This window comes from Xyrauchen texanus, chromosome 36 (genome assembly GCF_025860055.1).
Source record: "Xyrauchen texanus isolate HMW12.3.18 chromosome 36, RBS_HiC_50CHRs, whole genome shotgun sequence".
NCBI classification, from domain to species: Eukaryota; Metazoa; Chordata; class Actinopteri; order Cypriniformes; family Catostomidae; genus Xyrauchen; species Xyrauchen texanus.
Window position 1 is genome coordinate 16,006,013 of NC_068311.1, and position 14,052 is coordinate 16,020,064.

Consider the following 14,052-nt stretch of genomic DNA (forward strand, 5'->3'; position numbering starts at 1 on the left):
CACTAGCTAGCTAGAGAGATAAGTTGACATTGACAGCTCACCAACTGTAACTGCCATGGTGTCCCGAGTGGTCTCTCCATAGCAGCGGGACAATGTCCCAGCACACCATCCATGATCTCGAACCATGGAAGGTTTTTCTTTGGGCACCGCTTTTTTGCAACTGGCCCTGGCACACACTAGCACGCCCTCATTTCTTTAGCCTTGTAATGCGTGAACCCAATTTGCTCAAAAGTAACCTGGTATTATATTGAAGTAAACATTCTCACTTAGTTTGTTTTAGAGGATATTATCTTTTTATGTTCACCTCTGTAACTTTCTCTTGCTGTGTGCAGCATGCATTTGTCCAGCGCGAGCGACCAGAGTCGGTGCTTATTGACCTGATCCAGCGCACCAAAGATGCAGTGAGAGAGCTTGACAACCTGCAGTACCGCAAGATGAAAAAGCTCCTATTCCACGAGGCCCACAATGGCCCTGCAACAGAGGTCCCAGATGACGAAGAGGTCAGTTATTATAATTGTATCTTGACCTGTTTTGACCCTTGCTGCATGGCCAAATGTGTTTTACAGTCTCCCTGCAGGAGGAAGTGGTGTTTTGTCCGGCTTTACAGAAACACACTGCCTCAACACTTAGATATTTTACTAAAAACATTGTATCTAGTCCACACTGCTAACTTCTACCATATAAGCCCTACTGATGTCATTTTTATTCATTTAGTGTATATACTGTATATAGTGTATTTACACTATAAATAAACCTTCATGATAAGGTTATTGTGTCAGGTGTGATCTTAATCTTGGTTATTTTTTTTACAATTAATTGTGCAGCTCTATATTGGCCCATCACTAGTCTCATTAATGTGTTGTAGGAGGTGGAGCACAGTGTTGGCCATACAGGCACAGTGAACAGTGTGGGTAGTAATCAGTCCATCCCTAGCATGTCCATCAGTGCCAGCTCACAGAGCAGCTCAGTCAACAGTCTGCCTGACGCCACAGACGCCACTGACGACAACAAGAGTGAAGTGGATCTCATGGAGAAAGACCAAACCATCATACCTAACAGCTCCATAATTCACGTCAAACCGGTTTGTGCATTTCTGGTGTATTTACATTTATTTTCTTGCCAGATTCCAAAGCTAATTGCTTAGTAATGTATGCAAAGTGCATTTATTATGTTTGTGACAGTTATTTAATCAGGTAGACCACAAGTTGATTGCCAACACAAAACTTCAGTGTGCTAATGATTAAATTAACTCTTGGGTGCATTCATTATTGAATGTAATGCATATTAATTATCTATATATATAATTTTTTCATATTTAAAGATAAATATGTATAATTATTTCATCATCATATATTGAATTATTGTTATATGAGGGGCTTTCTCAGCAAATATTTGTATATACGATTAATTGCGATTAATCGGGACACTGTGTAATTAATTTGATTAAAAAAATGTAATTGATTGACAGCCCTACTTCATACATATTTCTCAACACAACTTTGGTAATGTTTGAGAGGCAGGGTAGCTTAAAGGGGGTCACAAACTGAACACGTCTGGCAGACGACATGGTGCGTTTTAAAATTTGAAACAATTATAGTCTTTGAAGGTATGCACTCTGCCAACAGACAGCCCCACTGTGTCTCTGGACGCTATTAACATTTCTAACTTGCATAGTTTTCCATTAAATTAGACCCAAATCATTATCAAATGACATGGATTGTTTACTCTATGAAATATTGTGTATATGTATTTATATCAGTTACATATGTCTTTTTGTGGTTTGAGAGCTTGAATAAAACCTATTCAAAATTACATACTGAGAAATTGCATAATAAACGTTGCATTACTACTCGTTCAGTTTCCAAAGTTAAACCGTTTCATACACTAACCTGCAAACTCGAAAAAATTTATTAATAACTTTGTTCATTCTTGTGGTACAAAAACCTTTGTAATTTTTGTATGTATTGTGACTAGACTAACAAATTTGAACTGTCCCCTGCACCGCACTGAGTGTGATACCTGTGCCTTGCCCTATCCGTGACATGGAGCTACTTGTTTGGTGTCTGACTGGCTACAGTGTTGAGTACAGTAAATGTTATATCATACCTGTGGTCTCCCAAAGCAACTACGCCAGACTACATTAAACGGAATACCAACTAACAGTGAATTGGAAAGCACACAAATTAATTATATTTTAAATGTTGGATAATGTTAATATATTGATGCCTCAAAAATGTATCAATATAAAAATTTACTTGCAACAAGTGTTACAAGTTAAAAATTGCTTTTTAATGTCTGTGTCAAGCATAGCATAAGTGTTCTTAATGTTTTGTCTTTGTTTGCTGAAGGAGGAAGAGAGGTATCCAGAAGACACAGAAGCTCAAAGACAGCCATCAGAACCCCAGTCTCCCCCAGCACAGACACCACGCCGTCAATACCGTAACAGAGAGCACTTTGCCACCATCCGCACAGCCTCCCTGGTGAGAACCAGATCACCACCCCAGTTGAAGGGTAAAAGCTGTTGTCTGTTTTGTTACATTGGTCAAAAGTGTGCTTGTTTGTATGTGTCCTAGGTTACTCGGCAGATTCAGGAGCATGAGCAGGACTCTGAGGTGCGAGAGCAGATGTCTGGATACAAACGTATGCGCAGACAGCACCAGAAACACCTTCTGGCCCTGGAGAACAAGCTGAAGGGTGAGATGGATGAGCACAGACTCAAACTGGACAAGGAACTGGAGAACCAGAGGAACAGCTTTGCTGCAGAGATGGACAAACTCATTAAGAAGCACCAAGCAACCATGGATAAAGATGTACTGTAACATTATCATATAAAACCAAAAAGCTAATTCTAACAATATAGCTTGCAAGTTAAGATGTAATGTAAAGTCTGTTATTTCATTTTTCATGAATTATTATTGTTTGATGCTAAGACTAAAGGCATTTGCCATTTAACAGTTCAGGGTACCCATGGTCATGGAAAACCTGAAAATATGAGGGAATTTTAAAATGGTGTTTTCCAGATCTGGAAATGTCATGTAAACTTCTATAGTGAATATACATTTTTCTAGTTATGCTCTGCTCTTAAATATTTAATCACCTAAATATTGCTCTTGGTTAGAGCTTGTATAGAGTAGAACTTGCTCGCAAGCCATAGTGATGTCCGTTTTGTGAGCAAATCCTTTTTTGAGTGGGTTGAGTAAGTTAATTGGTCAAAATGATTCTCAAATTGGATTCACAAACGACTAGAAAGTCCTAGAAATTCATTGGTCAAAAATATTTTTTTATGTTTGTGCATGTCTAGTGTTGAAGTTTTGCATCACTCTGTGTTGCAGGCCAAGACTTTTACCAATGATGAGAAGAAGTTCCTGCAGCACATTCAGAGTCAGCAAAAGAAGGAGCTCAACAGCTTTGTGGAGTCTCAGAAACGCGAGTATAAACTGCGCAAAGAGCAACTCAAAGAGGTCAGAAAGTCATTCAATCATAATCCAGTCTGGACTATTCTTAACATGCTGGTTTTCATTTCACAAAATCTCACTTTTTAGACTGGATCAAAAACTGGTGAATATTCATATCCCAGTCTACATAGATAGAGCATGTTCCTCTCAATAATATTCTATTACACATTCACATGATTTGCTTCTTCTCCATATGTGCAGGAACTGAATGAGAATCAGTCCACACCAAAGAAGGAGAAGCAGGAGTGGCTGTCCAAGCAGAAAGAGAACTTCCAGCACTTTCAGGCAGAGGAGGAGGCCAACCTTCTACGCCGGCAGAGACAGTACCTGGAGCTCGAGTGCCGTAGGTTCAAACGACGTATTCTCCTCGCACGTCACAATGTGGAGCAAGATCTTATGAGAGAGGTTAGCAGACCGCGAGCTTACATGTACACTAAATATAAAAACTGTGTGTTTTTCGCTCAATAATAGACATGTTGACTAGTTTATCTAAATTTTTTTACATATATTTTTTATTTAATTTGAGATTTGTAGCTACAGCACTTTATTTAATCTCCCTTTAAGGGTTGGTTCTCCCAAAAATGTAAATTCTCTCACCATTCAACAGAATTTACAGATTGTCATGCTAAATATATCAGTCAGCTGAACCCAAATACAGCCTGTGAGTTTAAGCAAACCACCCACCATTTTTAAAATGGTTTTCTACATTCCTAGTATGTTCAATTGTTGTTGATTATGGACCATTATAGATTATGAACATGATTGATTTTGTTCTAGGTGATACTGTACTATGACCTCAGTTTTTTTTGGCATTTAAACTTAACCTAAAATGAAATTGAATTGGTCCTTATCTACATTATCCTAGCTTAGTACCGTCAGTGTAATGCAATTTGTTCCTGTGTATGTGATCTCAGGAGCTGAACAAGCGTCAGACACAGAAGGATCTGGAGCATGCCATGCTGCTTCGACACCACGAGTCCATGCAGGAGCTGGAATTCAGACACCAGAGCAACATCCAGAAGATGCGTGCAGAGCAGATTCGCCTGCAGCACCAGACCGAGCTTACCAACCAGCTTGAGTACAACAAGCGCAGGGAGAGGGAGCTCAGACGCAAACACGTCATGGAGGTCCGACAGCAGCCCAAGAGCCTCAAGGTAACACCATGCAGGTTATTCCATTTCCAGAGTTGTAGTTTAGTATTAAGTAGTTTAAAACTGGCTGCTCAATGACAAATGAGAAATTAGGTTTCAGATTAATTAGGGCATGAAAAATTAGTCTCGGCTCATTGCATTATTTATTCACACTGCTCATCTGTGTTTCTTGCACAATTACAATTACTGATCTTCCTGCCCTTTCATTGATTTCTGACAGTCCAAAGAGCTTCAGATCAAGAAACAGTTTCAGGATACATGTAAGATCCAGACCCGACAGTACAAAGCCCTGCGGAACCACCTGCTGGAGAGCACACCAAAACCTGACCACAAGACCATGCTGAAGAGACTGAAGGAGGAACAGACGAGAAAACTAGCCATCCTAGCCGAGCAGTACGACCACACCATCAACAACATGCTGTCCACACAGGCAGTGAGTGCTTGGTAGAAATAAGACACAAAGTTTTGTCACCTTCAATGCCTGATTATATGATAAATAATGATCTCCATCTTTCTGTCTATCAGTTGCGTCTGGATGAGGCACAGGAGGCCGAGTGTCAGGTGCTACGAATGCAGCTGCAGCAGGAGTTGGAGCTGTTAAATGCATATCAGAGTAAGATAAAGATGCAGACAGATGCACAGCAGGAGCGAGAGAGAAAGGAGCTGGAGCAGAGAGTATCCCTGAGGAGAGCCCTGCTGGAGACCAAGGTCCTGGAAGTCACTTAAAGGGACAATTGACTCAAAAATGAAAATTCTGTCATCATTTACTAACAGCCATGTTGTTCCAAACCCATATGACTTTCTACCTTGGAACACAAAAAAAGAGATGTAAGGCAGAAGGATATTTTAGAAGAATATCTTATCTCTGTTGGTCCATACAATGCAAGTTAATAGTGGCCAGAACTTTGAAGGTCCAAAAAGCTTATAAAGGCATCATAAAATAATCCATATGACTCCAGTGGTTAAATCCATATCTTTAGAAGCGATATGATGGGTGTGGGTGAGAAACAGATCAATATTTAAGTCCTTTTTACTATCAATCTCCACTTTCACTTCCACATTCTTCTTCTTTTGTTTTTGGCGATTTGCATTCTTCATGCATATCACCACCTATTGTGCAGGGAGGAGAATTTATAGTAAAAAAGGACATAAATATTGATCTGTTTTTCACCCACACCTATTATATTGCGTCTGAAGATATAGATACAGGAGTCATATTGATACATTTTATGCTACCTTTATATGCTTTTTGATCATTCCAAGTTCTGGCCACCATTCACTTGCATTGTATTCTTTTAAATTGTAGCCTACAGAGCTGAGATTTTCTTCTAAAAATCTTAATTTGTGTTCTGCAGAAGAAAGTAAGTCATACACACCTTGGATGGTATTGTGGAGAGTGAAAAATTAGAGGATTTAATTTTTGGGTGAACCATCCCTTTAATCATTAATGGTAAAGTAAAATTACTTAATGATGTGGCCCTCTGATTTGTATCTCACAGATTGAGGAGGAGATGTTGACCTTGCAGAATGAACGCACAGAGAGGATCCGCAGCTTGCTGGAGCGTCAGGCCCGAGAGATCGAGACCTTTGACTCTGAGAGCATGCGCTTGGGCTTCAGCAACATGGTGTTGGCTAATATCTCTCCTGAGGGCCTCAGCCACAGCTTTCCGGGGGCCCCAGGCAGTTGGATCCCTCATCAGCACCACTCTGATAGCTCTCAGGGTGCACAATGGGGCAGCAGCACTGGTTCAGGATCCATTCACCACTACAACTCCAGTCAGGGAGGATCACAGGCGCAGCAGGGCTGGGGCCAAGCCATCCCAGGAGGTGGACTTCCACCGTGGGGCCACTCCTCCTCAGGCCCTCCAGGGGCCATGCCAAAAAGCAGTGTGGGGATGCGTAACAGCCCCCAGGTGCTTAGGAGGACCACCTCAGGGGGGCGCACTGAGCAGGGCATGAGTAGGAGCACCAGCATCACATCTCAGATATCCAATGGTTCACACCTGTCCTTTACATAGATACCAGTGCATTTGTGCCAACCCTGCACACAAAAACAAACACAAACAGGGTTGGGGAACGCACTGGCCCAGACTAAAGAGTGGCACAGAGAGCAGAATTAACTGCACTTGTCTATCTCTCCTCCAACTCGTCTTTTTTTTCTCTATATCTCTTCCCCTTTTCTCTCTCATTTCACTCTCTTTCTTGCAGATATTTAAACTAGTAAATATTGCTCAGGTCAAAAGGTAGTCTAACTTTGCATGAAACATTTTTGACAACCATGCAGAGCTAGAGTCAAAAACACTAGTCTAATAATTCAAAGCTCACTTGAGGAGATCTATGTAGTGCTAATATTATAAATATAAATATAAAATAGATGTTTATTTAGCTTTAGTCCGCTTAATGTGTGGATTCATAAACCAAACTGATGGAGAAGTTGGCCATAATTCTCAATATTTGCAAATAAATGAAATACTAGATGTTTATTTAAGAATGCAAGGGATATGGATAACTAGACACAGTTACAAATGCTCCTGAACTATCAGCCTGCTGTCATGCTCTAGGAAAAAGAATGGTTTAGGGTTTTAAAAAAGAAAGAAATCAAGATGACTTGTGTGCAGTGAAGGACTGTGTTAGGAAGAGAGTCAGCCGAGTAAATGTTTTTTAAGTATTTAATTTGTCTGATTTTAAAGTTGGTTGATTTAATTGCAGTAAGAATCTGAACGTTTAAGCACTACATTTTCCACCCAGAATTTTCTTGCGACTCAAAATAAATTGTATTCTGGTGTTTTTTTTTTGTTTGGTTGTTTTTTATGTGAAAAAAACAATCAAACTTGACCTTTTATAGACCTTTTGGTTACATGTTTATTGGGCCGTTAAAGATCAATGGGGCTGTGTTGCCCAAGCAGTGTGTCTTTGCAGAGTTTAGCAAGTAAGCACTGAACTGTTCAAAGGCATTATAGAAGTAATCCATACGACTCCAGTGCTTAAATCTATCTCTTAAGAAGAGATATGCTATTTGTAAAAATTTTTTACTATAAATCTCTACTTTCACTTTCAGAATGTGACAATGTGAAAGTCGAAGTGGAGATTTATAGTGAAAAGGGACTTAAAAATGTTTCTGTTTCTCACCCACACTTATCATATTGCTTCTGAAGACATGGATTAAACCAGTGGAGTCTTATGGGTTACTTTTATGCTGCATTTATATGCTTGTTGGACCTTAAAATTTATGATATTCTTCTAAAAATCTTACACAAAGAAAGTCTTACACATCTGGGATGGCATGAGAGTAATGAGAGAATTTTCATTTTTGGGTGAAAAATTACTTTTAAGCAACATTGTTTTAGACAGGAAGTCTTTCTTTATTCTTCTCAGCATTTGAATTCAAATTAATTGTATTATGTAAGCTAGAATTCATCTGGGTTGTGTGTCCAGACATATGATATAACAAAAAGGCAGTATATTTTCAGTATATATTTTTTACATAAAATATGTTCAGGTTATATGTATCAGTTAAGCAGTGTCACTACAAAACTAAAGAGTTAAAGGATGTCAGATGTGTTTTCCGTGCCTTCATAGTTTTAGTTTGAATACTTAGTATAGATATGCCAAGATATGTTTTAATGTACATGAAAAAAAACAGTCCCACATTTAGATTTATCTAATACTAATCTCCTGTCACGACAGGATGTAAATAATCAAAAATAAAGACGTATATATATCATACTAGAACAAAAAGAGTGTGTGTTGGTATAGGAGTGTGTGCTTGCCTCCTACATGCATGTAGTGTGCGATAGGCTTATATTTTCCCACAATGTAATACTAAACACTTATGCTAATATTCTTTTGAGGTGCCTTTTAATATCTGCAAAGCAGCAGCACTTTATGTAGAGTGTCATATTTTGAGGGATATTTTTACAAAGGTTTGTAACTATGGAAATGACTGATGCAGTGTGTGATGGGGCTTGGGGAGTGACTGAGCTGGAGTTCTCCAGAATATTTGTTGTTCATGGTTCAGTCTATTAAAAGAGATAAATTCAATTCAAAGTGCTTAATTGGCATGACAAAATAGTTTTGTATTGCCAAAGCAATTACATAGGGAAAAGGAATAACAGAAATTGAACAAGGACTAGACCATACACAGGAATAACTATGACTCCGTTTCCACCTGGTCACTTAAATGCATCAACTTTAACCAATTGTGTTCGGATTAAGAGGGGAGGGTCTGTATGGCGTACATCAATCACTATGTCAGTGTGTTACTGCGTGATAATAAAGCGCAACAAAATCAGAAAAGAAAAAGTGTGAAAAAACTGCCAGATTCGGTTGAAATATAATCCAAACACAAATGCAACATGTCAAGCAGAATTATCTGTTATTTTAGCGGATTACCTGTATTAAAGGAGCTTCAGGTGTTCGTGCTTGTCATCTGTGTTGATATCAGACATGTTAGAAGATCCGTGAAGCTCTCGTAATTGTGTATGCATTTTACGCTTTTTTTAAATTTTCCATTCGGATGGTAATTTCCTTTTTAAAGCCACTGATAAACGTCAAAGTTTAAACACTTGTCTTAGTGCAACTGTTGATTGACAGGTGAGGGGTGGCACTTCACCGCTGCCGGGATGCATACAGGACGGATTAGCATTTACACCTCAAATGCGATGTGGTCACATGTGTTCTTGAGCACATTCGTATGTGGTTTTAGTGATCCGATCACAAATCGTTTTGGACGACGTTTAGATCTGTATTTAGGGCTGACCACATGTGATCGGATCACCCGAAACTCATCTTAATACCTGGTGGAAATTGAGTCTATAAAGAAATAAATATATAATAATAAACAATACACTATTATTGCAACATTATCTATATGATCACTTTCAGGAAGAGAAGATATGAAAGTGCAGACTTGTTTCGGGGTCAGTGATTTTTCAGCCGTATCTTTATGATGTCTCAAAGGAAATCAATGAAAATGCAGAACCTTTTTTAATGTACTTTGTCCCCCATCGGGTTTGAGTCATGTTTCTTTGGCACTTTGGGACTATTAAAACTGAAGGAGCTTAAACGGCTCTCTTTTTTTCTTAAGGCCATGACAGCAGGCTTTGTTATGGGATTCAAAACAGGCTCTTGTGGAGCAGACAAACACTTTTATTTGGTACTATGTCCTCCACATTAACATTTTGGACACACCTAATCATTCTTTATTTGTATTTTCCACATACAAGAAAATAGTATAGTCATCTAAAGAATGAAATATATGGATGTGATTTTCTTTTTTTCTTTTTACTTTTTACAAATAATGCTAAAACGTCAAAATCTTATATTTTAAATTCATCAAAATAGCTAAACTTCTGCAATCTCTTAACCAGCTTCATGAGGTATCCACCTGAAATGCTCTTAAAATAGCATTGAACGAGTCAAAAACACACTTTAGTCAAGTACCAAACTTTTTAATGGAATTGACGGTTTATGAAGTGCAGAAGATGTATTTAATAACTCAATAGCTGCCCCAAAGATGTAACAGCCAAAAGATGTAATAGTATTTTTTACGTTAAAGCAACTAAGAAGACCAAGCACATTAGTGGAATTTCCTCTTTAACTGACAGGGAATCTTTTGATCTCTTTATCCCTGCTCTCTGTCTGTCCTCTGCGCCAACCGTACCGCAGGTGTCAGTGCCTAGTATTGAGAGGATATGAGATGTGCTGCCGATGCCCCTGCCTGCCCTCACTCTCCCCCACTGCTTTAGCTGCCTCTTTGCCATCACTCCACGCCAAGCTCTACCTGGATCCAGCGTTTGAAAGGATTGATGCCTGAATGCACTTTTTGGCGTGGGGGTATTTTTTTCAAGCTATCTTTTCTTCCAAGTGAGATAGTCTAGTTGGTTTTGCTTTACAGCACTTTGACTCCAGGAATCACAAACCATTGACTTATCCTTGTGATATTTTACTCACATTTTAACACTTCTGATGGAGTATGTTTCCCCCCTTTTCCCTTGTGCAATCATTGGTGAAGACAAGTATCATCAGGTGGAACATGTCTCTCCCTTTACGTTCCACTATCCCAAAAGAGCTTGTGTGACTGCTGACCTAAACACCTATTATTATTATTATTATTAAATGGATCCAGCTCTAATGTGAAAGAGCAAGTAGAAAGTGTACCTAACTAAACTCTAGTTGTCTGGGGAGAGTGTTCATATTGTATATTTGATTAAAATAAAGATTTTAAATGCATAGAAATTAACATTGATGGCGGTTTTCCCCCCATCAAGAAAACTAAAAAGAAAAAAAAAGAAAACTATTTAGAAATGTAACTATTTTCCTTGAGCTTTTAAAGGGATAGTTCACCCAAAAACGAAAATTCTGTAATGGTCTCACATTCATGTTATTCCAAACCCATATAATTTTCTTCTGTGGAATAAAAAAAGATGTTAGGCAGGATGTTGGGGACTGAAAGCCTGTCACCATTCACTGTTATTGCATCTGTTTTCTATACAATAGCTGTTTTTCCACTATTGGGCCAGTGCAAGCCAGGACTATCAACTGGCCAGCTGGGGCCAATAGCCTCGGACCTGCAAGCCACAAGACCAAAATCGATCTGCGTTCCCACCATCGGGCCAATAGCCCCACAGTGTTGGTCTAAAACCTGCCCTTAATATGCTGCCCTGGTGCCAACATCACACACCTTGCCCATTTCACAAGCAAGAGGGAAGCTCAAGCTGAGGTTTCATGCTATCTAGAATATTGAGTTTATATTGAATTTAAACATTAGCTAGCTAGCAAGATAAATGAGCGATAACAACTCACCGACTGTAACTGGCATGATGTCTCAAGTGGTCTTTTTACTAACAGTGAGATGATGTCCCAGCACACCGTCTATAAAAGTTCACCGACCCATGGAAAGTAATTACTTTGGGCACCGATTTGCCCATTGGCCATTTTAACGGATTTGTACTGTGAACAATTTTTTTTTATTATTATTATTTTTCCTGAACGTGTATCATTGTGCGCTGGATACATATCCTGACAAGTTTGGCGAAACTTGGCCATTGGCCCCATGAAAGCCCAGAGGAAGCACAATTAAGTGACTGTGGAATGCAATTGGCTCTGGCACGCACTAGCACTCCCCCATTTGGCCCGATAGTGGAAACGCAGCTAATGAAAGTGAATGGTGACTGAGGCAATAATTCTGCCAAGCATCCCTTTTTGTTGTTCCAGAGACAAAGAGTGTCAGACGGGTTTGGACGTGAGGGTGAGTAAATGATAAAATAATTTTCATTTTTTGGTTAATTATGCCTTTAAGGGGTTTTTGGCCTGTGTACAATGAGACTCACTCTGGGACCTCAGAGTTGAACTTCAGGGAGTAGTGTGTGTTTACATGTCACCTCTGCACACTTTCTGTTTTCCATTTGTATTTGAACATTTGTCTGTTGATCACAGGAAAGCTTCTGTACATGCCATGGTCCACTGTATTCTCAAACGCCTTTATTCTGAACCCTACATTCATGTGAATGTCAGAAGGTGCAGTATCATCCAGTATATATATCCTACCATGAATTCAGTTTAAAGGCACAAATGTGCAAAACAGAGCTGTTAATGGACACAGTCAATTTTTTTCTATTTTATTCCTCTCATTGGTCTACATTTTGATATCAAGGTAAACCTTTTGTTTTTAACCAACAAATGATCGGTTTAGTCCAATTATCATGTTTTTTAATCATTGCTTTTGTTTATAAGAATACATTTTGGGTGAGGTCTGTTTGAATTAGGTTGGCATTACTGATAATTGTGATAACCGTTTATTTGTCATCCCTGCCACCAATATAGATTTAAACATTATATTTTTATCCTAGTTTTAAACTCTTGTCCTACTGACTGAATTGGGGGATATGTAAGTAATACTGATAGATGAGAAATACTAGTTTGAAATGCAAATGTTTTTTCTAATGGAGGTTTAACCTCTTGTCAAACACTGTGCCATCCCACAGCTGCCAAGCCCGGTCACTACTGCAATGTCTCCTCTCCAGAGGAACCCCATTGACAGGCTATAATGGAGTGGTGATTATTTTAGTTCTACTGGGCCTAAACACTCCTATCGCCAACACTACAAACAAATGAAATGGGGAGCGATAGAGAGGGGCTGGCCGAAGGGGAAGGGCTACATTTCTGTAAGGAACATAAGTATTAATTTGCTGTGTTTGAAATTGCATACTAACACACTGCATACTGAATTCTTTAAAAAAAAAAATAGTACTAGTAGTGTGATAGTATGCCATTTCCAACACACCCATTGTCCTCTGGCTCAGCATCACCACTATAACTCATATGTAACCTGTATCAAAATGTATAGATTGTGTATCATGTTACTGAATGTCTAAAAAATTATACAAAAAGTTTAAAAATACAGAATAAATGGCTTGAAATTGTATTAAAGTATTCCTGAATCAGAGAAAACAAGCTAAGGATAAATTAACTTTTTCTTCTGTAATTACTATTGTTTTGATGGAGGAACACTGGTCAGAGGATCCGCTGTAATAAAATTAAATTTAGTACATTTAGTCTGGCTTTTTATTTTTAAAAAAATATGAAGTTTTAACTGTTCTTTCAGCAGAGATATTAAATGTGCTCTCAGTAATTTTTTGTTTATGTTGTGCTGGTCATTATTGCAGTCCTCTTGGACTTACACTGAAACCTATGGGTGTGGATTCAGCATCATTCAAATGCAATAGTTTTCAGTTTCTATTGTTGTAGAAATGTACTCTTCACAGTCAGTTATAATCCATGAGTGAAAGTGTCCAATAATATGGCAGTTACTGAGATTAAGCGAGTAGTATTCGACTGGTCATGTGATCCTAACATGGCGGCCCCCATGAGGGGACCCTCTCAATGAAGGAAAAAACATATTTTACATTCTTTGTGCATATCGCCACCTACTGGGCAGGGAGGAGAATTTATATTAAAAGAAGGACTTAAATATTGATTGGTTTCTTGGGGGCTGGGTAGCTCAGTGAGTATTGAAGCTGACTAACTCCCCTGGAGTCACAAGTTCGAATCCAGAGTGTGTTGAGTGACTCCAGCCAGGTCTCCTAAGCAACCAAATTGACCCTGTTGCTAGGGAGGGAAGAGTCACATGGGGTAACCTCCTTGTGGTCGTGATTAGGGGTTCTCTCACTCTCAATGGTGCATGTGGTAAATTATGCATTGATCGCGGAGAGTAGCATGAGCCGCCACGTGCTGGGAGTCCGCTGTGTCTTGCGCTTTCAATGCCTATCGCAAGTGAGGGACCATCAGCAGGTTCCACCCACTACACTAAAACAGTTTAATTGCGTTGATATGCATGTTATACAGTAAAAAGCATTTTCACATTCCAAAGGTTGCAGTAAGCTGTTATTGGACAGAATGACAAACTCCAAGTGAAATTATTACAGTATGCTTGATCGTGTGAGTAC

The 14,052-nt window shown here is 39.0% G+C and overlaps 1 protein-coding gene across 1 annotated transcript in view; it reads left to right on the forward strand.

Moving 5' to 3' along the window:
* The window catches only part of taok1a (TAO kinase 1a), a 37,228-nt gene extending 24,024 nt beyond the window's left edge, over positions 1 to 13,204 (forward strand). The window contains exons 11-20 of the mRNA XM_052107082.1: positions 333 to 500; positions 866 to 1,081; positions 2,349 to 2,480; positions 2,574 to 2,810; positions 3,333 to 3,461; positions 3,657 to 3,860; positions 4,370 to 4,609; positions 4,827 to 5,039; positions 5,132 to 5,314; positions 6,106 to 13,204. Of these exons, the coding sequence (XP_051963042.1) occupies positions 333 to 500; positions 866 to 1,081; positions 2,349 to 2,480; positions 2,574 to 2,810; positions 3,333 to 3,461; positions 3,657 to 3,860; positions 4,370 to 4,609; positions 4,827 to 5,039; positions 5,132 to 5,314; positions 6,106 to 6,624 (2,241 nt within the window). The 3' untranslated portion in view covers positions 6,625 to 13,204. The remainder of the gene's footprint in view (positions 1 to 332; positions 501 to 865; positions 1,082 to 2,348; positions 2,481 to 2,573; positions 2,811 to 3,332; positions 3,462 to 3,656; positions 3,861 to 4,369; positions 4,610 to 4,826; positions 5,040 to 5,131; positions 5,315 to 6,105) is intronic.
* The last annotated feature ends 848 nt before the right edge of the window (positions 13,205 to 14,052 follow it).